Genomic DNA, 27888 nt, shown 5'->3' with positions numbered 1-27888 from the left:
GTCTCAGTTATGGCACATATGTGTATATTCTCCAAAATGAAGAGAACTTGTAGGGTATGGAGTTTCTTGTTTTGGCTCCTAGCATTGAGCAGTAATACACTCAGGTATCTTTTGGTTTTATTTGCTATGTCAGTAGGTTTGACAATTTGGCATTGCCTTATAAGTTTCTAATGGGGGTGGATAAAGTTTTAGCCAACATTCAGAAGCCTTGGGGTGTGGGCAGGTGCAGACCATCCTTTGCAAAGAAATATGGATTGTTAACCTTGTCCTCCCTTGATGACAGATATTGAATCCCCTGGAAAGATACCAGAAACTAAGACAATTATTGAAGTCAGTCATCCTTTGTTTGTAGTGGGGCATCATTCTTGGTAAAGGTAGACTGCTGCTGCATGCAAGGCACATACTTGCCTGAGACACATATTTAGAGAGATCAATAATGTCTGTCTTCATGTAGTCCAGGGAGGTACATCTCAGATCAATAATGCTCAGCATGGACTATGATAGAATAATACTGATACCTGTGGTGTAATGACTTGAGTTCATGTGTAACTTGGCAGATCCTGGATCCGCAGAAGCAGCTAACTATTATATTCTCCTTGTTCATTCTGGTGAGTGGGACATCTATGTGTCGTACAATGGAGTCATCTATGACAACAGTCCTGGGTAAGCTGTTTGCTTGCCTTAAGGGCTTTGCTCTTCGGGATCCACTGGGTGTAGTCACAGGCAGATGTGTGGAGTTTGGTGTTGCTTTTGGTGAGTACTTTATAGAGTGCTGAAGATGGGCTTTGTTATTTATAGGCTTAGGAGGTCTTTGAAATTAGGGAAGACTGCTCTTTAGTGCCTCAATATAAGTTAGTCTATGTGTGTGGAGGACACTACATGTTGTGGAAGTAGTACGTGTGTTACTGACAACCTTGTTTGTATGCAAGAGTTTTGCATTTAGTGAAAATGTGCAATTGGATCTCTTGCATACTGTGTTTCTTTCTTAAAGGATTAAATGGTTGCCTGTGAACATGAAAGAATTGCTACATTGTCTCATATCTACCAAGATGGCTATTCAGACATTTGGATATTGCATATACATGTTGTTTCGACTTGTATTTGTGTGGGTTACTGTAGGTTGTGGACTGGATTATACAGAGGTCTCCTTGGGTGGTCTCTGGGGGTGGCACCAGACTAGGTTAGATGGTGCTACAGTTTGACAGCAGTGCTGTTTAATGTGCAAACTAGCTGCTCTAAGCTTGTCATGCAGTGACTTTGCTTTAACTACACTAAGTTACAGGTTTCAGTTCTAAAGGTAGATTTATAGATAAAATTTTCTTAAGAGCAATACTAGTTTGCTAGATGGGTGCTTACACATAATCCGTTCTTATTTCAGTTTTATTTTAAATAGGTTTTTTTTTCCAAATTAATAATTTTAAAAATGCTGTAGCTACATGGCCTAGAGACCCTATGGTTGATGGACCCAAAGATGTACTGCGTCTATAATTATGTATTCTTGGAAGTGTAATTTTATCCTTTTATTTCTCTGTCTACTTCTGTCTTATACTGTAGTACTTATATCCATGTGTATGTGTGTGTCTTTATTCAGACTTCTATAATGCCTCGCTTCTGTTTCAATAATATTTACTCAATTCAAGGGCCTCAACAAAATGACTCATTCTTGAGAACAGGTTTAGAAATCCTGATGGCATGATACCATGCATCTATCATTCCCTTTCGTGAAAACAAAGTTCTGAAACAGAGGTGATATAATACCTTTTATTGGACTAACATAAGCTTTACAATTACTCAACAAAGTCCCTTTTGTGACTCACGTTCAAAGAATAGAGTTAATGACAGATTACTTGTTCTGGAGAAAGACAGAAGAAGCTGCTGGTGGTTATCTCACCATTTCAGAACACAGCCTTATAATTCCTCCATGAAATAGCAAACACTCCCTTCAAGCACTAACCCCAAAATTTGAGTTGCGGTTCCCCAATCTCCAAAAGGAACAACACAGTGACCCTGAGTTCACACAGGCCTCTCCATCCAGTAGAATGGATGCTAGGGAGCTAACTGAAGTCTGGTCACATGGGCTACTGTCAGGGCTCTATCTGTCTACACTACAGAGCCATGACTACCTAAAGTACCTTCTTAATGCCAAAGACATGCAAGAGAGTAATTTATCTGCCTTTATCACCATAAAGGTCTTCATTTTATTAATCTAACTTTAAGATGACTTGAGTTTTATTGCTGCCTTTTTGCAAACTGGATGTTTTCTTCAACTTAAGTGTGTATCTAATCTATGAAATTATTATGCATACAGTATTGTCAACTTAGTATTATATACTTTCATAAAGACTATATGCACATCAGTGTTAATGCAGTTGTTTTTAGATTCAGAAATGTGCAGTTGTTTTTAGATTCAGAAATGTTACGGCATGCAGGCTGTTTATATTATCATACAAAAAGGTTATTAAATATCAGAAATAATTTGTTTCTAGAAAACAGACTGGCACAACACATTGTTTTCCACTTAGGGTTATCAAGCAGACTGCCAAGTAACCAGAAAAAAAGGAGAGGAGTCTGACTATTTGGAATTACACATTGCAGTTCATACTGTTCCTCTTGTGCTGCTCTGTGAGCACTCACGTTGCTCATGTCCTGTAATCTTTCCTTCTGACAATGTAATGTTTAAATATCGGGCAGACTCACATTCACATAATCACCAAGTGCATTCTTTTATCATGCTTTTTTTGTAAATGATTTCTTTCATGCTTATTTTGTGGGCATACAAATGAGAAATTTGGCATGCTTATTCTGTCAAACAACTTGATAATTATTTTTGTGTGTTCTATAATATGATTTCCACATAAATGACAACATCTAAGTGCATTTAAATCTATAAATGATCTATTTAATAAATGTCATTAAAATGCTAACATCATTTACAAGTACCATTTTATGTTAGATTGTAATTACTGCCATAGTTTTAGTACTTGTTATATGCAGTAACCATAGTCCAGTAAAGATTAATGGCTTGTAACACCCAGTGACAAATACATTATTTACTTTAATACGATTGACTGCAACTGCATTGAAAAATTGTTGATTTATCATGCCAGCAAACAAAATAGGGAAGCAGCCAGCTGAATATGATGTACCCCATAAAACATTCTGGATTATTTGCCAAATGCCTGAATATATATGTACAATTATATGTACATTTTTTTTTAATTTGCAAAAGATAAACCTGGTAAGATTTATGCAAGCTTATTTGATAACCTTTAAGTGATATTCACAAGTCATCAGTCTTTCACTCAAATAGGCAAAAAAGAGTTACTCATTTAAATGCATTCCAGAAAGTTCATAGCAAACAGTTCACATCAGAGCAGTAGACCCCAATGTGAGAGGGACAAAAATAGAAAAAAAATACACAAAACTTAAAAATAATAAAAAAAAATACACATAGCAGGAATACATTCACAGTGCAATTCCAAAAATATAATAAGAGAAAGAAAACTCTACCTTGCATTCTGAACAACCATGACTTGGCTGTATGGACCGATTGATGAAAGCAGATACAGCAAATTGAAATGCATATGATAAAACAGGGACACAGCAGCAAAAAAAAAAGTGCAAAGTAAGGAAGGAGAAAGAGGAAGAGGGGAAGTAGACAGCATGAGAATTATCTAAGGATAAAAAAGAAGTTTCAATAAATTTGCAACAAATACATTAACAAAAGCTTTAAGCAGGGTCACAATGAATAATCTAAACATAAGACAATCTTTGATACAAATTTGCTACATAACCGGCAGACAAATACACATTTTAGGTGATTTTTTATTAACAGTTTTCTTCATACAGCCTTTTTGCTTTCATGACTTTAGTGTCTTCAAAAATTTGCAGAAATATAAGTAGAATTTATTAAAAATTATTAAACGTACCTGTATAATATATATTATATATGTATTATTATATTATCTGTGTACCTACTTAAATGTGTTCACAGATAATGCACTTTATTTTTATTCTAAAACAGAAATACAACATTTCGAATTTCTAGGAAAAATCACTGTAAAAATGGAATCACTGAAGTGAAACAAATTTATTTAGTAAATTCAGTCTACTTTATTTCAATTTTAACACAGTGAATTTGATAAGAATACCTAACATGCAACTTGGTGTCACTGTTGTAAAATTGCATCTTGTTGAAATGAATGGTTAGCTTCTTATTTTTTTCAAGCTCATTCACTGTTTTCAATGAACATTCAGCTTCATGTAATTGCAGCTATCAATTGAATAGCCAGAGCAAAAGAGATTAATAGGAAATTAGATACTGTAAAATGTCAAGCTTTAAAATATAGCTCTAGAATACCAAGTTCAACAGAAGGTTGACATAAAGGGCAAATATTTAATTTCAGCAAGTAAAATTCAAATGTACTGGGAAGGGCATTACATAATGAAAGCAATGTCTGCAAAAATGCAGGTAATCGTTTTCACTGATATACAGATTCTGAATTTAATTCTAACCTAGTAGTTCTGGGGCTCTGTTCCACTACCTCATATGTAATTCCTATAAAATGTATGTTATTATGTCAGCCATAAGTCATATTCAGAATTATCTGTCAGCATTATGAGACAGATGGATTAGCATACTACTCTGATATTTTTAATAAACTGCCTGTAATGCGTCTGCTATGAAATATAAAATAGTAACTCATTTAACTTCAAAACAATCATAGCTTATTCTACAACAGTTGCAGAAGTTTCTGTGACTTAGTTTTTTGGCTTTAATTAGTTTTCATATGCATTTATTTATTTGTTGATTTGTCTTTGTTTACCAGGAAAGTTTGATTGGGCAGAACCCATTTTCAGAGGAGGCATGGTGAGAAAAGCTCCACAGCTGTATTATACAAAGCACAATTATAACTGCACAGTAAAACATTTGAACATGAGTTATTTTACACAGATTTTAAAATATCCTTACTTGAACATAACATCATTGTAAATAAGTTAAAAACAGAAAATTGACAAAAAATTGGCTTATTGTCAACAGAAAAACATGGTTCAAGAGAATTCATTGAAAAAAGTATATAGTGTGAAGGTTATTGCTATAATATATTACACACACAGTATCATAGCACAGAACTTACACGAACAGTTGAGTATAGGGATGAGAGATAAGCTATGGAGGGTTGTGAAGCAAAGTAGTAGATGGCATAAGTGGCAAAAGATCTGAGAGGAGTGCTAGCCAGGTGAGGGTGAAGAGTAGAGCTATCATTGACTTAGGTGTTGTTTAATCAATGTTTTGAAACTGTTTAACTTTTCTAAATGTGTGGGTGCTTTATTCCAGAGTAATGACACATAACGGGAGTAGAGAGTGTCTCCATGAGTTTTAAATGAATTATTGACAGCAGCAGCTTTATTGCTAGGGTAAAGGTCTCTGGTTGCAGAGTAGGACATTAGAATGTTTTGTAATGTTGGGCATTTATTAGGAGGTTATAGAAAATGATTAGTTACATGTGAGTTGGTTTGGAGTTCAAGTCAGTGATGTGTCTTACAGGGGAGATTGGGTGTAAATTTAGAAGCAGGAAGCTAATTTATTTTTATAGGTAGTATTGATGACTGTAAGAATAGAGTAAGCTAAAGTCAAAGATGGGAGGATATATGTTGAGGCTACAGTAATCCTTGTATCATCTGTTAGTCATTGCTTGACCTTACAAAGAGAGCTGAGGTTTTGATAGGTTTTCTTGATGTGGAGTAGAGTATGTGCTGATCAAATGTGAGGCTGTCATCTATTATCACTCCAAGTAGTTTAGTTTGGCTAAGTTGGAATTTTTTCCTGCAATTTTTCTATAGATGGGGCAAAGTGGACAAGAGTAGAATTATTGTCATTTAGTAGAAAACTGTCAGGTTTGTTAGTGGTATGAAGCTTATTTATGAAAACTGTAAACACAAGTGGGTCAAGTATTGCCTCCTTGGGGAAAACCATCAGAGACTGCTTAAAGTACTGAGATATTCTGTTGCCATTTAGTTGCCTGATGATGACTGAAAAAATAGTTGAGGAATCAGGAAAGGGAGGGGTAGCTGAGACCTAACGTTATAAGTTTTCTTCTGTTTTTGATTTCTCCAAGTATTTTGAGTTTCTAATACCATGATAGGAATGGATCCCATTCCTATGTCAAAGTACGATTAAAGTTAATGAAATTAGTATTGTTTCACTCTTTGATGTTAGCCAAAAGTGCTCTTCGCATTACCCGCAATGTGCCTAGTAATGATTCCTTCTGCAATTAGTACGGTGTTACATGAATTGGTAACATACCTAAATATGATTGTAAATTCTTTTTATAAGACTAGCTACTCCTACTACTATTGGAACTGTCTGGGTATCTTTCTTCCACATGGCTCTCATTTCTGCCTGCAGATCCAGGTATTTTATGACTTTGTGTCTCTCTGTATGCAAGACACTGTAGTCACTAGGTGTGGTGATTTCAATGATCAATGCTACTTTTGTCTTCTTTTCTTGGACCACGATATCCAGTTTTCTAGCATCTATCTTTTGAACCGTTGGTAATGGGTGATCCCATGAGGTATAAACTTCATTATTTTCTATGATTCTTTGTGGCTCATATTTCCAGTGTTTTTCAGCCACTTCAAAACCATAATGCTTGCACAATATCAAGTGTAAAAATCTTGGCACATTATTATGCCCTTCAGTATACAGTCCCTCTGCCATTAGTGCATCGCAACCAGCAACAAGGTGTGTGGCTGTTTCCAATTTGGTTTTACAAAACCTACATATATCTGTTTCTCCCACATGTTCAATGGACTTTGTAAACCAGAGTGTACATAGCCCACTGTCTTGGGCTGCCAATATTAACCTTTCATTTCTTGATGTGAATTCACCTCTCCTTAACCATTCCTGCATTCATCCTTGATCAACATGAGGCTCTTCCAGACGCTTTCTATACTTGCAACTATATTTATATTTTTCACATTTCTTGCCTTCTCATCTGGTCCTTCACCTTATATTCTTTCTTTTGTTTTTTAGCACATTCAGTTGCTGCCTGGTTTTTATCTACTTCTATAAGTTAGGACAGGAACAGCAAAATGATTTATGGCTTGGATCTTGTTCCTAGATGTCAATGCTGTTTTCAAAATGAATTTAAGTCTTCCAAAGTACTCCTTATTAAGCTTTATTCGCATTTGTTCATGTTTTATTGCTGACCCTTCATCAATTCCCAAGTATTTATACACTCCCTCTTGCTCAAGTTCTTTTATATTACATTCTTGTCCCAAATTGATGTTTTCCTGGTGCTGCAATTTTCCTTTTTTAAAGGTTGCTTTTGCACATTTATCAAGACCAAATGACATTCCAATATCTGAAAAAGTTTTGACAACCTGCAGCTGTGCTTTCAGTTCCTCATCTGATGAGCTATACAGTTTTAAATCATCGACAAAGAGAAGATGAGAAGTCATTAGACTTTGTTGTTTTCTAGGAGCCAAATTGTAGCCATGGCCTAAGCTGTTAACTAAACAGCGTAATGGATTAATGGCAAGGCAGAATAGCAACGGTGATAAGACAATCACCCTGGAATATCCCCCTTTTGAATTTTTATCCCTGGGATAATAATCTGTCCTTTATCATGGCTTAATTGCAAAGTGGTCTGCCAATTGTTTCATGGTCACTGTAATGTAGTCAATCAGTGTAGGGTGTATCTTATACATTTTTAAGCACTCTTTTATCCATGAATATGGGATACTATCAAATGCTTTTTTTGTAGTCAATCCATGCCATACTTAGATTCTTCCCTTTCTTACAGTTCTCCAATATAAGTTTGTTTAACAACAAATGATCCTTTGTTCCATATGACTTTCTTTTATTACCCTTTTGTTCTACCGCCATAATTGAGTTTTCTTCTAAATGACTATAAACTCTGTCGGCATCAATTCCTGTGTATAGTTCATACGTCATTGGAAGGCAAGTTATTGGTTTGTAATTTTTAGGGTAGCTTGTTGGTTCACTCTTAAGTAAAAGCATTGGTTTTCCTGTTGTTAAAGTTAATACTTTAAGCCAAAAGTTAGGTACTGCATCTGGGCCTGGGGTTTTCCAGTTAGAGGCTTTTCTCAACTTTATTTCAATCTCTCTGGCTGTTATTTCATCCCATATCATATCCTGTACCTTTAAACTTCTTATTCTTTCTTTTACTTCTTCTATCCATTTAGCATATTTGTTATGTTCCACAGGATATTCATAGATACGTCTCCAAAATGTATCTACTTCCACTTTTTTTGGCGGTCTTTCAATTCCTTTTACCTTATTTCCCAGTTCTCTAAAAAACTTTTTTGGGGTCATCAATAAAGTGCTTATTTTGTGCTTTTCCCTTATATTTATCTTCATATCTTCTAAGTCTTTCCGCCTGTTTTAAAATTTTTAGTTTATCTCCAGTAGTGCATAATTGATCCTGGTCTGTTCTAATATTGTGCATTGCTTTTATCATATCAATCTTTCTTAGTATTTTTGTTGATCTATTCCCTCTTCTATAGTCTTCTAACAGTGACACTTCTTGTCTTAGCTGCTTTATAGTTTTCTCTATTCGATATTTCCATGCTGGTATTCGTTTCGGCCCTCTCATTTCCCTTGTTACCCTGTGTTCCTGTGGTATAAGTATTATAAGTTCAGAAAGGTACTTCTAATGGTACACTATGTCAAATGCTTTAGCTAGATCAAGGAAAGGTGAGGAAATGAGGTTACCCTCATTCTTATTTTTTTTGCTATGTTAGTGAAGTTAATGCAGTGGTAGTAGTACTCTGACTGGGCCTAAAACTCTGCTGGGTGTAGGGCAGGAGGATGTAGTTGGTTATGTTTCATAAGCTCTGAGTGAATACATTTGTCATGACTTTTTGAGAGAGGTGATAGGATAGTGATGAGTCTATAGTTTGTTAACTCTGTTGAAGTACCTCCTTTGTGTAAGTGTATAATCTTTTTTTTTTCAAACTGATGAGCAACATATTTTTGACCAGTTAATCAGAATGGAGACAGGGTGGGCTAATACACCTGCAGCTGTTTTTAGGAATTCAGTAGGTAGATTATCAGAAGCTGGAGTTGTTAACTTTAGTGTAGCTTGTAAATTATTGTGGTTGAGGTATGGACAGGATGGAATTAAATGTCAGTGCATTCCTTTCAGGAATAAATGGAAGTCGGTGGTGAAGTAGATTGGTCATTGATTAGTCAGAGAACTGACTGGATAAAATGATACCTAAACTGAGTGGCAGTGGAAGATTTGTTATGAGAAGTTGAAGGATGGGATGCAACACTATGGTCAGGCTGTAATAATCTATTTAGACATAACGTGAATAGCTTGGGGCTATTTTAGTGCTTTTGGTTGAGATTGTTGCAATATAATTTCTTGTCAGATTTATTATGGGAATTGGTGAGATTTCTGGGGGGGGTCTAAAATGTTGATAAGGTTTCTGAATTCCATTCATATACTATTCATTCCAGACTTTGTCTTTCTGCGGCATGAGCTGTTTGATTCCTTTTGTCTTCCATGTGCTATTTTACATTTTACCTTTTTATCCTAAATGGTGTTGTGTTAAGTCATTTAATATTTAGGAAGGTGTGGTTCAAATGACTGAATGCTGCTAGTATTTAAGAAGGTGTGGTTCAAATGACTGAATGCTGCTATTATTTAGGAAGGTGTGGTTCAAATGACTGAATGCTGCTATTATTTAGGAAGTTGTGGTTCAAATGACTGAATGCTGCTAGTATTTAGGAAGGTGTGGTTCAAATGACTGAATGCTGCTAGTATTTAGGAAGGTGTGGTTCAAATGACTGAATGCTGCTAGTATTTAGGAAGGTGTGGTTCAAATGACTGAATGCTGCTAGTATTTAGTTAGGTGTGGTTCAAATGATTGAATGCTGCTAGTATTTAGGAAGGTGTGGTACAAATGACTGAATGCTGCTAGTATTTAAGACGGTGTGGTTCAAATGACTGAATGCTGCTATTATTTAGGAAGGTGTGGTTCAAATGACTGAATGCTGCTAGTATTTAGGAAGGTGTGGTTCAAATGACTGAATGCTGCTAGTATTTAGGAAGGTGTGGTTCAAATGACTGAATGCTGCTACATTTAGTTAGGTGTGGTTCAAATGACTGAATGCTGCTAGTATTTAGGAAGGTGTGGTTCAAATGACTGAATGCTGCATCTAGTTGCAGCTTTATCTAGTTGCAGTTTTTAGTACATTCCCGTTGTAGAGGGACAGGGTTGAAATGAATGTCTTTTGTCAGATTTGGTTAGATTACATATTTGCTTATAGATTATTTGTTTGAGTGAGCAATGCTAATGTCTTATCACATAGATTGGAAGGTAGTCACTCCTAGTATATGGCAAGCATACACAGGAATTTATATTGTGATATTTGTTTGTAAGTAGTTCAAGGAAGATGGTGCATCACACTGTTTTAATTGTAGGGAAGGTGAGACAGACACTGAGGAATGAATCTCTCTCTCACTCTCTCTCTCCACCTTATTTTATTGACCTCCTGAAGCAAATTTAGATTTCTTGTTCTGTTACCTGTGAGAATGTTTGATTTATTAATATTCAAGAGATCCTGCACTACTGGGTCCCTGATCTCCTGGAAAGCAAAGCATAAAGTTCCTCTTGGGAGCTTGTAAGACACAGAAAAGAGGGCAATGATTCCAGTATTTTCTGGTAGCTTAGGGATTTAAACCTGTAATCCTCTTTGTCAGAAACCTTTGGGGTGCTACCAAGTGATATGCTTGGTGAGGTACATCCCAAAGTGGGCATTGCATTCTATAAATGGTATGATCAATGTTGAACAGAACGGGACAACAGCATCTTTAGTTCTAATGATACTCCTTTGGTAATCAGCTGGGCCAAGAATAATGTTCTCCTGATTACTGGGTTTCCTAACATTGATTTATATATAAATGATGCTATCATTAATATAATGTTCTTATGGATTAATGCTTCATATACATCATATTGGAAATCAATGCATGAAAATATTTTTTTTTATTTACTTATATGAAATTTATTTGATATTTGTTGACCAGGTTAGTCTGACTGGGCAATAGCCCTTTTTCATTAGAGACCAGAGGAGAAAAGCTACAACAGAGAAACCAGAGTTAAATTACATGGTAAAATATACTTATGAGCAGATTGTATGTAAACTAAGCATACATAGGACAAAGTCCAAAAATGTCAGAGAAAGCATACAAATAGCATTCAAAAATAAATGTACAATATATACATCATAATAAAGTACAGTCAGTTTTGTACATAAAATACTATTGGAAAATATCATAGGAGGACATAGACTAGTGGAACCTACAGGAAAAGCAGAAGATTTAGAGGCATATAATATATACAGGGGGTTAAACCCCATGTAAAAGCCCAGTGGCCAGATAGCAATTCAGGAAGCTGAAAGTACAAACAGAAAACTGTTAACTTTGTGTCAGGAAGCACAGAAGCTGTTGGCATAGCATAGTAAAGCTGCAAGAGAGAAGTGGGAGAGATAGGTGAGAAAGTTGTAAGGAGGGAAGATAACTTGAGATGGCTCAAAGAGGAAGAAAATTTTAGAAGGAAAGAAGTTATATTAAGTAGGGTCCATACATAGGCAGGACCACGATTTATAGAGGTATCCCTTCAGGAGAGCATGGTTAGGTGAGTAAGGTTGGATTAGAGTAGAGAGAGAGGGCCATTAGGAGAGCTCATGAAGGATACAGTGTGGCATGAGAAGCTGGGGAAGTAGAATTCAGTGATGGAATTCCAGCCACTGTAGGCTTTTTAGATCTATGCAGTGGTGGGTATGATAAGGTTGGTTGGAGGCAAATCTTGCAATTTTATTGTAGGGGAGTTCAAGCATGGACAGAACTTTGGATTGGAGATTTGTGAGTTTTGTGGCAGCATAGAGAAGTATGCAAAGCAGGAAAGCTTGTGCATGGGAGAGTCTTGAAGCATTTGTGAGGAATTTTTTATGGCTGTACAACAGACCCAGCTTTTGATATGTCTTTTTAATGCACTGATGAGTGTGGAGATCAAACATTAGTTGGCTGTCAATATGAATACCTAGAAGTTTTAGTATGTGGTTCAGCTGACATGGATGTGTTGTTGCGGGAGGAGACCGTAAAGGTGGCTTTATGACTTTTGAGAGTTGCAGGGAGGAATAGGAGAAGTTAGTTTTTCTTTGGGTTAAGTAGTAGCTGGTTGGAAGTAAGCCATCTTTTGACTGCATGAAGGGACTCTTGGGTGAGGGTATGGTGGTGAGTGATGTCAGAGCAGGAGATGATTGTAGTGTCATCAGCATATTGGACAATGGTTGAGAGTGGGCAGAGGAGTGGAGGTCATTGATGAAGATGAATAATAAAGTGTTACTTGAACCTCTCATTCAAATAGATAGGAATATCATTATACGGTTAATAAAAATATATATACAGGACAATAAACAGAAACTAAAATTCTGTTCCCTCATTAACTAAATATTACTGAATTTTAAAAGACTTATACATTCCAACCACTTATTAATGTCCATTTTCCCAATCGCTTTCAGTAGTGAGTGTTTGATCTCATTTGATGTTAGTAAAATGTTAGAATTTAAAAAGAGCAACTTGTTCTACTGGAGCCAATTTTTATCTACAACCAAAATTCATTCGGCTGACTTTTTAATTGCTAGATATGGTTTACAAAATTGCAACTGGTTAGATATACATTCCTGTAGAGAATTCTTTTATAACAAAACTATACTATCATTAGAAACACATGACAAAAGTACTCCTAAAATCCTAGACATAATCTCTAGTGTTATTAATGATTCCTTAAGGGGACACCTCATTTATATCTATGATTTACAAAACCATTATATCTGACTTCAGTTTTACAGATTTCACTTATTGAAAATATTGTACTAAAATAAACAAAGAAGAATTTACTATTAATAACAAAAACACTGTTTAAAATCAGCAGGAAGAACAACAATCTCTCCTTACAGATATAAATGTAAATATTTGTTTGCTCATTGTTTTTGTTAAAAAGAAAAAAAAAAACATTTTTGAGTAAAAAAAAAAAAATGCTTTCCTGACCGCCATTGCTACACGGTGATTAAAGGAGGGGGAATTATCAACCAGGTTCACAGGTATCTAAATACATTTTCATTTTGAAGTGTGGCATTGTCAATACTATGTGACAATGTTGCAGTTTTAGCATTTTATGTAACACCTAGCATTTCTTAGTGCAAGTCACAGTTGGAGGACTTCCAGATCAGAGGGGATTGATAATGATTCCCAGATGGTTCAGATTTTTTTTATAGAATGGCTGCATGTGTAACTGAAAAACTTATATGAAAATGCGGTTCTACACTCTTCTATGAAAATCTCATTTACATGGCCTTCCTCTTATATTTATTTTGATATGCACTGTGCTACAGTCTCTACTACACAGAAACCCTACACTAGGCTGTCTCACCCTTAAGGATAGTACTCTCTCAGTCATTCATTTACATCACCCCTACACACACCCATTAAAGGCCCAGTGTCAGAGACTCCAATCAAATCAACTGCATACAGGTTCATAAAGGAGACAAATAGTTAAATAAAAATGAGTTCTGTTGTGTCAGTGTGACCAAAAGAAGAGCTTCACAGTAGTGTCAACAATGGGATGCCAATCAGACCTTGATATCAACCTAAAATGCTGCTATTACTCCTTCCTTACAAAGACAACATGGCAGCCAGGGCCTTAGTTAATATAGCAGTCAGGTAAAGCAGGCAAGATTTGCTTTATGAGGATATACGTTTATAATGATGGTTTTCTACTGCCAAGAATAAAACTAATATAATCAAAACAATAAACCCTAAAAATGTCAACATGGTGATATGCCATTTCCTTGAATCACAGACTATCAGAAATAAATAGTAGTAATGCATTTGTACAAGCAACATACATATCTACCCTGAATACAAGAGTTTGTGAGCAGTAAAAACAATCATGACATATGTTGAAAAAGTTATTAATGAAGGTAATATTCAGTGTGTTTGTGCATATACACAAATATAGTGGAGTCAAGAATAAGCATGCACAACACACATTCACATATCTATATGTATAGATATAGATATATAAAACTGTTTGGTAGCTTAGTTAGCTTTGTGCTGTATAATGGTGGTCAGACGTCACTGCCTGTTAGCTGTAACCATCTTATGGAGTGATCTGGGCATGTGCATAAGGATGGTTTCCCTCATAAAAATGACATGATCTGCAGTTGGGTAGCAGGCAAAAGGGCTTCCTCAGGTACACCTACTTCTACCTCTGAAATTGACTGGGCAAGCCTCAATTTTATTCTACATGTTTGAATGGTTGAGACCTCCTGGATGTACAAGAATGGCAAAAGAAAAAATGTAGGGGAGGGCAAGCACTATGTCATCAAATACTTTATTGTATAGTATGACTGTGGTTTTCACATCTCTTAAGTCAATCAAACAAGTGTCCCAGCCCTTCTACTGTACTGCCTACCAGCTGTTACAGTACGATTGAAAAAACAAAAATTGTACCAGTAGCCATTCACTGAAATGTATTTAGAGTAAATAAATTATTCTGTGTAACCTGATTTAAAAGAGGGCCCTGCTCACTATGACAGCTTCATCTAGCACAGACTTGAACATTATACATGCTGACTTGGGGGTTGAATGCTTTGAAAAAAATGAAGAATACAGTACCTGGTTTCCCCATTTCTTCACTGCTGTGGAACATGGATGCCAAATATCCATCTGGAGAGTTGCGGACTCAAGTTCTTTAAATTCATACACTGGTAATTCATTAACCAGCTGTCAAATACTATTCATGATACCTTACTATATGTGAATCCTACTGACATACTGAGAAAACAGACCATTCTGAAGGTGTCAGACTCCTCAAGAAGTACAACTGCCACCAGGTTGCTTACCAAAATAAAAATTCGGGAACACTGCATACAACTTTGTCATTCTGTAACACTACAAATGCCACCGGTATCCAATGTGTGTGAATAATGGGAAGAAAGCCTGCACTGTTTTCAAAACAGAACTTTCAAAATCTGAAAAATTGCTTATAAGCTGAAGCACCAACTTAAATTAGTTGATCTGATTGATCTTGGGAAACAGAGCTGCGTATTTTGCTCATGTATGCTATGCATCTGTGCATAAAGTAAGGGCCTAGTACAGCTGTTGTCTGGGCCAGCTGTCCTTCCATGGATGGTATACATTACACACACACACACACACACACACACACACACACACACACACTTACACACATCTTGGTAATATCACATCAGTTATTCAAATAGCTGTGTATATCTTACATATTTTCAGGAGAATCACATCATCTAAAGCCCTTGATGTTTTATTGATGATCGTGTCATATTAAGGGGTAAGTCTTCACTATGTCTCACATGTAGCATGTCCAGCATATGCTGGCACAAGGTGATCTATTTTAGTGCATGACCATTAGGAACAGCTTACAAACTTCTCCTTAAGTATGTGGTTTGTTACGTTGTAGATGACCTGTGCGTATGGTATATTCGTGCTTGATGCTTTGGACCTTACACATATCATGCTGTACATTAACCTGGATACTGTGGCATTGGAGTAAAGTATTAATCTGTAATTAATTGTTGCAATACCTCCACTTTGGGCACAATTACTGTGTCAACATGACCACAGCAACCTTGTGGATATAGCTTCTGAGGTGATACATGATGCCAGCTATAGCTAGTTTCATTTTGTCACAGTGACTGTAAACCTGATGAAATTAGCCTAATTTATTACAACAGTGTAGAAAAAGTCATTGTCACTCTCTATATCAGATGTTTTCTTCATATTCATCAGTTGCAGCAATACTTAAATACAAAGGAATGTAGAAATTTCACCAGTAGCAGATATAATTTAACTGTTTGATGCAATATGATGTGATGCAGGCAGGCAGGTTATTCTGCTTTCATCTAGATGTAGTCCAACACTGAGTAAGTGGTGTTTCAGCACTTATTTTGTTTACAGTGTTTTTCCAATTGCACGGTGATGATTGTATACATGATATCAGTATGCTGGTGACATTATGCTTTATTTGGCTGATTAGATATGTTACAATATAAAAATGGTACTGTGTCAATTGATAATTGAAAACATTGACATACAGTCATCTCACAAAACTAAGATCATAGGGCCACAGGATCATAGTACATTACTAGGCTAATGGTCCTAGGGCTCTTAAAAGCCTAGCCAAGTTCTACCCCTATTTCAACGATCAGCACCTATTGCCCCTGTCAAAGAGGGACACAGGTGGAACCCCCAGGGTGAATTTACAGCTACCTATCCAATCATCCAGATTGCATTTGAAGAGGGCCAATGAGGTGCTCTGTTTGACATGAAGTGGGAGTCTATTCCAAATGTGTGGTAACCTCTGGGATACAATTTGCAGTCATCAGCAAAAGTTGTCAGCCACAGGCCTTTAGTTTTTGCTTGTACTTCAGAGAAATAGATTCCAAACAGTAGAGGTCTCACAACTGATCCATGTGGAACACCACTGGTTACAGGTCTGCTGTTGGAGGTGGATTCCCCCATTTTGACTATATGGGTTCTATCAGTAAGCCAGTTAATGATCCATCTAACAATAAAAGCATTGATACCTAGGCCGAGTTTGTCAATGATGCTACAGTGAAGGATAGTGTCAAACACCTTGGCTAAGTCTAGATAGGCTGTATGCACAGATTTCCCCTCATCCAGGGCCCTGGTGACTGTCTCAAAGAAGTCCACCAGGTTTAACAGGCATGATCTCCCTTTGACAAATCTAAACTGAGTAGAATCAAGTATTTGGAGATTACTTATATCTTTGTTGATAAGGTCCATGATGATTCACTCTGTGGCCTTGCAGATAAGGCTTGTCAGGCTAACAGATCTATAGTTCTCAGGGTCAATGGAAGCACCACCTTTGTGCAAGAGAATAACATTGACCATTTTCCATTCTGCCGGGATGACACCAGTGCTTAGACTATGATTGAAAACAGTACCCAATAGTGTTGCAAATTCTTGTTAGAGCCCATGTAGGATGCAGCCTAGGGTGTTATCCGGTCCCATAAATACTGTGTTTTTGGCCTTAGAGAGAGTATTTACCACCTGCTCTTTACAGATACAAGGTAGGGGGCAGGTGGTAGGGATGTCATGGGGCATATGTGGCATGGACAGAGGAATGAAGTTTTCACAGAATCTGTTGGCCAACAGGTTATCTATGTTCTCAGGCTCAGTATATGTGGTATTATTAACTGCCAGTTCAGCACAAATCTGGGCCTTTCCTTTTAAGTTATGGATGAAACTAAAGAATGCTTTATGGTAGTCCTTCATTGAGGAAGCTAATTTGGATTCATAGTTTGCTTTGGATGACTTCACAAAAAGTCTTATTCGCTTGTTTAAGCTGAGGAGGGTGTGTTTCCAGTTTAGGGCTCTCTTACTCTTAGACAGTAACTTCTTCCTCTTATTGTAAAGCCTGTTCATGGCAGTTGTCCACCATGCAAGCTTACTCTTCCTTGAGGAGCTTGTTTTGGTCATATCAGGTATGGTTGAGTCAATGCAGTTATACAGATGCTTGATTAAAGCATTGGTCTAGAACTCAGCATACTTGTCAGTTCCATCTGAGGGGGGAGGTGCAGTGAAGCTATTTATACAATCCCATAAAAGGTTATAATCTGTGTTGGAGAACTTTTTTAGTTTATTTGCTGGGGGGGGTGGTGGTCAGGCATGATAGTTACATCAAATGAGACTGATCTGTGGTCAGACCTCACCAGAGAAGACCTCACAATGGGGGATGCTACAGTGGTCCCCCATATTGGTAACCACCAGATTCAGGATGCTGGCACTCCTTGTGGGGGTGTCAACCAGCTGGTCCAGAGTCCAGGAGTTAACAAAGTCGAGGAACCTTTGGGCAAGTAAGTTTGAGCATGAGTGATTTACCCAGTCAATGGATGGGTAGTTAATGTCACTCAAAACCATGGTGTTTGGATGTATCTTGATAGACTCAAGTAGATCCAAACAGGAAGAGTGGGTGTCCTGATTCATGGAGGCGTTCCAGCAGCTGGCAATGACTTGAATAGATGTCCTATCAACAGCTAATTACACCTGAAGTATCTCCAGGGAATCATACTGTTTAACCAATCTGGAGGTGTATTCATCTTTAATGAATATTGATGCACCGCCTCCCTTAGTTTTCACACCTTCAGTTTGTGGTCTGACTGTGTGGATGGAGGTGTAACCCAGTATGACTGGGGTGCTCTCCAAAGCCTTGACCAGATCTCTCTGACTGCATAAATATCTGCGTCTTCCAAGGTGAAGACTGCTTCCAGTGAGTGCAGTTTCATCTTAAGACTCCTAGCATTTAGCAGCATAACCTTGAGGTTGTTTTTAGATGGAGTTTTTACATTGGGAATTTTGTCCTTGAGACACTGTCTAAAAAGGCGCTAAGGGGATGGCAAGAGCCCTAGCCAGCAGCAAAAACCCAGGGGTGACAGATGAAGACCATCTCTGGGAAAGCATCCAGGTCTGTTGATCATGTCATCTCAGGCTGATAGATACTGGATCCCCACAGAATGACACCAGAAACTAAGCCAATTATTAAAGTCAATCATTTTACATTTGTATTGAGACATCATCCTAGGTGAAGGTCAAATGCTGCTTAAGGCTAGGGACATACCTGCCTGAGACACATAGTCCGAGAGCTCAGTCATGTCTCTCTTCATATAGTCCAGAGAGGTACATCTCAAGTTGTTCATACCAACATGGACTATGATGGAGTTATAAAAGTACCTGTTGTTGAGTCACTTAAGTGCATGTGTGATATGGTGTATCCTGGCACCTCACAGACAGCTGACTATGACCTTTTCCTTATCCAGCCTGGTGAGAGGGACAGATAGTAAGTTGGCTGAATTTATCACATTTAATAAGCTCTTGTAGACCCATTTTATGCATCAGTGCATGCAAACTGTTTCTTTCTGGAATTGGTGCACCTTGTTTGCTGTAGCATAGACTATATTCAGACCTGCTGAATTAGCTTTGTTTCTATAACTTGAGCACTAATCCAGGCCATCTTTTTTTGGAGAAGGTTCTCCTGCATCCTAGTGGCAGGAGTGTGCAGCTAGAACTTGTCTGATTGAAGACTGCTGGAACAGGGCTCAGTTTTGAGCTTTTTATTGGTTAATTGGTTAATTTGTTTAAATCAGTTTGCTCATTTGCTACTGTTATATTTTAAAAAAAAGTTCTAGCTTGTTTTCCCACCTTTCTTGTTACGAGAGTAGTCCAGATACAGTTTGCTGTATTCAGGACTCTACTGTAGTTTCTGAGTTTCCCAGACCTTTCTGTGTTAGAAGGAAGCCACTCAGCTTATCGGTGGGAGTGGTAAGCACTAGGTAGCCTATCTACCACAAGAGGAGTGGTTTCTAGCTCCCCTTCAGCTTTCTGCTTTAAAAGGTCATGTTTGCACCACTAATCTAGGGTAAAATATTACCGGTGCCAGAAAGTCTGCACTTCAATTATTCGCTTAGATCTTGCCAGTTCTCTTCTCTCTTGCATTTAACTAGCTTATTTGCCTAGCACTTCATCTGGTTTCTTGTAGCAATTATTGTAGCACACATAAGTGCTCACAGCACTAAATGTCCTATAAGGAAACAGCTCCAAAACTTATTAATAATGACCATCCCTCCTAGCATGTCTAAAGTTCAGTTCCTTATGCTTTCTCCTATTAACCTTGTGAACTTGGGAATTCTGAGGCAGTGTAGCAACTGCCTCATGTACACAGACAACCCTCTCCTCTCACCTCCCAACACTCAGACTTGTGAGAGATGCACTTATATATATCCAAACTGGAAGAAATGCACTCTCTAGCCAAGACCGAAATAGCTGGTCAAGAGGAGAAGTTCAACACCTGCACCACACCACATGGAACACACAGCCCTCCAGAACACTCTTCATCACAGCTCTCACATAAAAACACAAACCACATAACCACCTTCACAGAGGCTCTCAATAGAAATCTACCCAAACAGCAGAGACTGCCAAATCAGAAATGCACTCAACCACCACAACACAGCACAAATCACAAGACACACAGCTCACCTACACAGTGTGCCCCTCAACCTAAGCCTCTAAGGCAAAACAGCTTGCCGAATACACTAATCATAGGTGACTCGATAGTGAGGCACACTGATGTCCCACTCACTAGGTTGAATAAGGAGAAGGTAACAGTCAGCTGTCTGTTGGGTGCCAGGATCCAACACATAACACACACACTCAGGTCACTCCACAACAAGTACAAGTATGACTCTGTCATTGTCCATGTGGGTGTGAATGATCTGAGACGTACCTCCCTGGACTACATGAAGAGACATGGAGGAGCTCTTGGATTATGTGGCCCAGGCAGGTATGACAATAGCCCTGTACAGCATCCTACTGTCACCCAGAATGATACCACAGTATAAGCAGAAAATGATTGACTTTTGGCTAAGTTTCTGGTGTCATTCTAAGGGGATCCAATATCTGTCTGCTTGGGATGACATGATTGACAGACCTTGATGCTTTGCCAGAGATGGCCTGCATCTGTCACCCCTAGGTTTCTGGATACTGGCTAAGGCTCTTGCCATCCCTATAGTGCCTTTTTAAGCGATGTTCCAAAGACCAAATTACCACCATAACAGCTATAAATAAATGCAATCTGAGGGTCATGCTACTCAATGCTAGAAGTCTAAATCTCAAGATGCACTTGCTCAAAGCACTCCTCAAAATGGAGAACATCGACATTTGTGCTGTAATGGAGACTTGGTTTAAAGCAGCAGAAAACACCCCTGCACTACCAGGCTATAACTTATTCCATACCTTTCGGCCCCAGAAAATGGACCAAAGCTCCATAGGCGGTGGCATCTCCATATTCATAAAGGATATGCACACCTCCAGACTAGTAGCCCAGCATAACGCATCAGAGATACTTCAGGTACAACTAACAGTGGGTAAGATGGCAATTCAGGTTATAGCCTGCTATAGGTCCCTAACCATGTCCCAAGACTCTCATTCAATGTTCCTAAGCACCCCGGAAACTATTAGGGTCCAACCCAACACTTTCATCAACTGGGAAGATTAATCATGCACCAATACACTTGCCCAGTGCTTCCTGGAATTCATTAATTCCAATGCGCTGAACCAGCTCATTCTTACCCCCTCTAGCAGAAGCAACATCCTTGACCTGGTTATTACTAACATGGGCAACTGTTGCTCAACACCAATAGTCAATTCCTCCCTGGTTAGATCCGACCACAAACTAATTACCATGGAAATCCACATCTCACCCACACCACCAGCAAAGGTAACCACCATGAAAAACTTCTCCAAAGCTGACTTTGGGCTCCTAAACACAGAGGTGGCAAACTTCACGGCACCCATGCAAATGGAAAACAGGTGCATGACTGCCAAATCATTCATCAATGCACTGTACGAACATGTACATAAATGCATGGAACTAGCCATACCCAAAAGAACCAAGACGCTGTCCTCCAAAAAAAGGAAGCCAATCTGGTGGTCCCCTACCATTAACAAACTCTAGAATAGAAGGAAGAAACTGTTGCAGAAAAAGGTGAATTCCCAAGACTGGAAAAACTCCCTTATTAGCCTCAACAAAAAGTTGAGATCCATCATCAAAACCTCTAAAGCTAGCTATGAAGGCCGAATTGTGGCAGACACTAAAAACAACCACAAGGCCTTCTACAATTATAGCAAGAATCACCACGGCAATACCCAGATTTGCTCTGAGTTACTGCACAATGGCACCTCCTATACTGAGCTAACAGATATTGCCAACATACTAGCCGACAGATTCAGTGCCAAATTTACCCCTCCCCCCAAAGGATCAGTCACAATACTGGAAGAATGCCAGGCGCCCAGCATTACTGCAGCACAGGTTAAAGCTGCATTGTCCAAGGCCAAGAATACACCTTCCATGGGACCCAACAATATCCCTGGCTGTGCTCTACATGAACTACAAAGTGAAATGGCACCACACCTGTGTGCCCTGTTCAATCACAGCCTCACCTCAGGCTTTGCCCCTTCCGAATGGCACACTGCTACAGTCATCCCGCTCCATAAAGCGGAAGTTACTATAGACCCATTAGCCTGATGAGTCTGATACGTAAGGCTATGGAGCGCATCATCATGGACCTAATTAACAAGGATATAGGGAATCTCCAAACTCTGGATCCCATGCAATTTGGTTTTGTGAAGGGTAGATCATGCCTGCTTAACCTGGGTGACTTCTTTGAGTCAGTCACCAGAGCTGTGGATGAGGGCAAGGCAGTTCATACAGCCTACCTCGATCTGGCCAAGGCCTTTGAAACCATTCCCCACTCAGGAATTATTGATAGACTCTCCAAACTAGACATCAACCCCTATATCACTAGGTGGGTTGCAAACTGGCTCACAGACAGAACCCACAGTGTGAAAGTAGCAGACTCAAAGTCAGACTGCTGACCAGTCATGAGTGCAGTCCCACAGGGATCAGTCCTGGGTCCTCTCCAGTTTGGCAGCTACTTCTCAGAAGTCCAGGCCAACACGGTGGGACTCTGGCTGATCAAGTTTGCCAACGATTGCAAGCTGGGAGCCATTATTAACTCCCAGAGTGATGTAGACATCCTACAGAAAGGTCACACTGAGACCAACGTCTGGTGTCGAAACCATGTCCTTAAGCTTAATGCCAAAAAATGCATTGTCAATCCCTTTGGGGAAAAACTCAGATCCCACTAATTACTACATTGATGGTAGTCCACTGAACACTGAAGGCATTATAAGAGATCTGGGGACACAGGTTGACAGCAACCTCTCCTTCGACCACCACATTGCCACTGTGGTCAGAAAGTCCTTCTATGTGGCACATCTCATTACCAAGGGTTTTATATCCAGGAAGAAAGAGGTCATCGTCTCTCTCTACTCTTCCCTCATTAGACCAATCATCAAGTATAATGCCCCATTTGGCATGTACCTCACTAAACACCTGCAACAGCTGGAAAGGCCACAAAAGTACCTCACAAAGATGATCCTAGGTCTTAAACACATGCCCTACATGGACAGACTCAAAAAACTCAGCTTTTCTCTGTCTCATATCATCTATTAAGAGGCAATCTCTGCTTGACTTACAAAGCCATGTCTGACTCAGCCCTGTTAGAAATGTTACACCTAAAGAAATTCCAATCCCTCCACACCACACGCTCCAGGGATCTCAACCTCATTACCACAATCAGCAGAACATGCTGGAGGGACAGGTTCATAATCTCAAGGACTGCCCATGCTCTGAAATAGACTTCTCATACATGTCAAGCAGAGGCCCTCACTGGCCCTTTTCAAGAGGCATCTTGATGAGTGGATGAGAAATAGAAAGTTCACCCCAGGGATCACTCCAGTGGCTCTACTTGATAGAGGCACCGGGAACTAACGGTGGCATGATGCCAAGGCACTTCTGTGGGCTAGGCTTGTAAAGGCTCCACGGCCATTGGCCTAGTACTCGCCTATGAACTTATGAATAAAGTTAAATAATCAGAAAAATAATTATTCTGGTATACTTATTGCTTGATTAAATTTTAATATTATAGGGTTTTTAATGTTTTTTTTTCTTTCAAGGGGAAATGGATATTTCTTGTTGAAGTTCTGATGTAACTATTTCTGTCACTGACTGAATATAATTCTGCTACACAATGGACACATTTATTATTTTGCATTTGACTTCAGGCTTGGATGATGATGCACACACAGAGATTGAAGATAACTGTCAGCAGATGTAATTCAACCAGTCGATTCCTATTCTGTAATCGTTTTCACGGCTAATTACACACAAATGGAAGGACATACAAACTGTAGGGGCAAATGGGTTCTCATTTATCAAAAGCTTTTTACACAGAAAATCATAATATACTTTTGGATAGACTTAAAGCAGCTGCTTTTACTCAAGGTCCTACATAACTCTTTCTCTCTCTTTCTGTGTATATATATATATATATATATATATATATATATATATATATATATATATATATATATATGTGTGTGTGTGTGTGTGTGTGTGTGTGTGCAAAGCTTTTCGTCAAATGTCCATCTCACTGAAAATTGTAGAAATTTAAACATAGTATGTGATGGTGTAGTTTTGGGCATAAGAGTCATTACAGAAGTGCATTTATAAGCTATGTGTGGATTGGAAATGGCTAGCATTACGTTGCACCCACAGATCTGTAGAAAATTGTATGTGTGTGCCAATGCTGATACACTATGTGTCATCGTTTTTCTTTTCACTATGTTTGTGTGGGTATGGAGCTCGTGTATATAAATTAGGGGGGTGTGCAGGACAAAGTTCCCTTCAAAAAATAAATTTTATACAATATATTTGCTGTGTAGGATGTTTTGTATGCATTCTGATTACACAAAATGAGTTTTCAATGAAAAGAGTTTTCAGTGATTTGAGATTCAATGAAACAAGCACTGGACAAAAAGCTATACAACCATGTGTATATATATATATATATATATATATATATATATATATATATATATATATATATATATATCTTATATATATATATATATATATATATATATTATATATCTTTTATATATATATATATATATATATATATATATATATATATATATATTACATATATCTTTTATATATATATATATATATATATATATATATATATATATATACATACACATATATATATCTTTTATATATATATATATATATATATATATATATATATATATAAAGATATATATATATATAAAGATATATATATATATACATGTGTACACACACACACATGCACATACATATGTATGTATGTACATTATATCAGCAGCACTACCATATATTGCCATGCGGGTAGTATACATGCATACAAACAGTCAAAAAAATTGGAATGAATGAAGAACATCTTATTTAAAATAAATATAATTAGTAAAAGTCTGCATATCATTGCTGGAGCCTTCCTGTGTCCTGACAGAGTGCTCTTCAAACTATCTGGAGATATACAGAGCTGAGTATATTTTTCTGGTACTTCAGAGTTGTGTACTGGTAATTGTTGTTTGACTAATTTTATATCATTGCTGGCTGACTTCAGAATTGTGCACTGTTATTTTTGCTTCACTGTATAGTTTTTCAGATCTCTGCTGAAGGTGTTGGTTTTCCCATACCCAACCTCTCTATTCTTGTGTTGTTGTTAAATTTGGAGGCTTTTGCAGTTGCCCGCCCCCACTGTAGATTTGATCTGGGACACTCCCCCCAGTCCCATCTCTTTACCTCATTCTACCTAATGGACTCCTTCTGCACTTGTTTTTAGTCATTTTTAATTTCATTGCATTTTTTAAAATGTTTGGTCTAACATTGCTACATACTCAAGTGTGCTAGCTTGCACTGCATTTGAATTGTTTTTACTGCTGTTTTAGCTACTTTTCTGTATATATATATATATATATATATATATATATATATATATATATATATAATATATCTTTCCTGTAACTATTGTAGTCCAGATTCAGATTTGCTGTATCCAGGACTGTATGTAAGCTTCTGAGCCCCCCCCCCCACACGCTTTCTGTGTTGGAGGGAAGCCTTCTAGCTTATCAGTGTGAGTGGTAAGCACTAGGTAACCTATCTACCACATAAGGAGTGGATCTGGCCCAGAAATAGTAGTTATTGGCCGTTTGGGTAGTTTTTCCATATCTCTCAACTATCTGATTTAAAAGCCCGCATTTGCACTTGTTTCCTCCTTTTCCTGTAACTAGTTTAGTCCAGATACAAATTTTTAGTTTTAGCACTTGAATTTGCTTATTCGTGACCAGCACTTGTTCAGAACTTGTAAGCACTAAATAACCTACTAATTACTACAGCACTCAACCTTCCTCATTACCTAGAAGAAAACAGTTTTGGTACTTACTTTTCTCACTTGCTTAGAGAAAAACACCTCTTCAACTCACTTTCCTCACTTATCTAGAGGAAAATAGTTTTTTATTCAGGCATGTCCAAGAGTCAGCTCCCAGTATTCTCTCCTGTCTATCTGATGAATCTGGGCATCTTGGGGCAATGTAGAAATTGCCTCATGTACACAGACAACCCTCTCCTCCTACCACCCAGCACTACAACCTGTGAGAGATGCACTTATCTAGCCAAACTGGAGGTAAAGCTCTCTCCAATCAAGACTGAATTTGACAGTCAAGAGGAGAAGGTAAACACTTGCACCACACCACACTCATCACATAGTCTCACTAAACCTACACCATCAAAATCCACACATAGAAACACAAAAACATTCGCAGAGGCTCTCAATAATAATCTGCTCAAGCAACAGAGACCTCCAAAGCAGAAATGCAAGCAACCTCCACCCCCCAACACAACCCAAATGACACATAGCCCACAGACTCAGTGTGCAACTCAACCACATCCAATAAGGCAAAACAATGTACCCAACACACTAGTCATAGGTGACTCTATAGTCAGGCACACTGATGTCCCACTCACCAGGCTAAACAAGGAGAAGGTTACTATCAGCTGCCTGTCGGGTGCCAGGATCCGCCACATAACCCAAGCACTCAGGTCACTCCACAACAAGTACAAATATTACTCTGTCATTGTCCATGTTGGTGTGAATGACCTGAGATGTACCTCCCTGGACTACATGAAAAGAGACATGGAAGAGCTCTCCGATCTTATAGACCAGGCAGGTATGACCCTAGCCCTGAGTAGCATTCTGCCATCACCCAGAATGATGCCACAGTACAAGGACAAAATGATTGACTTTAACAATTGGCTAAGCTTCTGGTGCCATTCTAAAGGGATCCAGTATCTGTCTGCCTGGAATGACATGGTCGACAGACCACAATGCTTTGCCAGAGAGGGTCTGCACCTGTCACCGCTGGGATTACGGATACTGGCTAAGGTTCTTGCCGCCCCTATAGTGCCTTTTTTAGGCAAGGTTCAAATGACAAATTCACCACCGTAACAAGAACAGGCAAGCAAAAACCGAGGGTGATGCCACTCAATGCTAGAAGTCTAAATCTCAAAATGCACTCACTCGACACACTCCGTAAAATGGAGGACATCGATATCTGTGCAGTGACTGAGACCTGGTTTAAGGCTCCAGAGAGCACCCCTGCACTACCAGGCTATAACTCATACCACAATTTTTGGCCATGTTACCTTGACCGGAACACCAAAGGCGGAGGTGTGTCCATATTCATTAAGGATATCCACACCTCCAGGCCAGCTGTTCAGCATAATGCAGCCGAGGTTATCCAAGTGCAAATAACTCTGGGCAAAACTGTAATCCAAATTGTAGCTTGCTACAGATCACCCACCATGTCCCAGGATTCCCACTCCTCTTTTCTTGATGTACTGGAAAATATTAGGGTTCAACCAAACACCCTAATAATGGGTGATTTCAACTACCCCACCATTAACTGGGAAAACTTCTCATGTACCAAATCCTTCACTCAACGCTTTCTGGAATTCATAAACTCCAATGCCCTGGATCAACTTATCCACGCCTCCACCAGGGGCAACACTATCCTAGATCTAGTCATTACCAACATGAGTGACTAGTGTTCCACACCTGAAGTCAATGCCTCATTGGTCCAATCCGACCATAAGCTAATTACCTTAGATATCCACATCCTGCCCCCACCCCCATTAAGGAAAACATGGTAAAACATTTCTCCAAAGCCAACTTCATGCTTCTTAAGACAGAAGTGGTGAACTTCATGACACCCATGCAGATGGGCAATACAGTTACGACTACTGAATCCTACACAATTGCACTTTATAAGCACTTACATGAGT

At 38.4% G+C, this 27888-nt stretch overlaps 1 protein-coding gene across 2 annotated transcripts in view; it reads right to left on the bottom strand.

Annotated features, from left to right (window-relative positions):
* Nucleotides 1–27888, bottom strand: part of PCLO (piccolo presynaptic cytomatrix protein) — a 2606742-nt gene that overhangs the window by 571657 nt on the left and 2007197 nt on the right. The window contains exon 15 of one of the 2 annotated variants that reach the window (XM_044088356.1): nt 3511–3537. The exons of the other annotated variant lie outside the window; for it this stretch is intronic. Coding sequence (XP_043944291.1) covers nt 3511–3537 — 27 coding nt within the window. The remainder of the gene's footprint in view (nt 1–3510; nt 3538–27888) is intronic. 2 annotated transcript variants of the gene reach the window in all.

This window comes from Protopterus annectens, chromosome 11.part0 (assembly GCF_019279795.1).
Source record: "Protopterus annectens isolate FY-2018-M chromosome 11.part0, PAN1.0, whole genome shotgun sequence".
In the NCBI taxonomy this organism is placed as follows: domain Eukaryota; kingdom Metazoa; phylum Chordata; order Ceratodontiformes; family Protopteridae; genus Protopterus; species Protopterus annectens.
The sequence above is the reverse complement of the archived record's forward strand: the minus strand, read 5'-3'. Positions and strand labels throughout refer to the sequence as shown.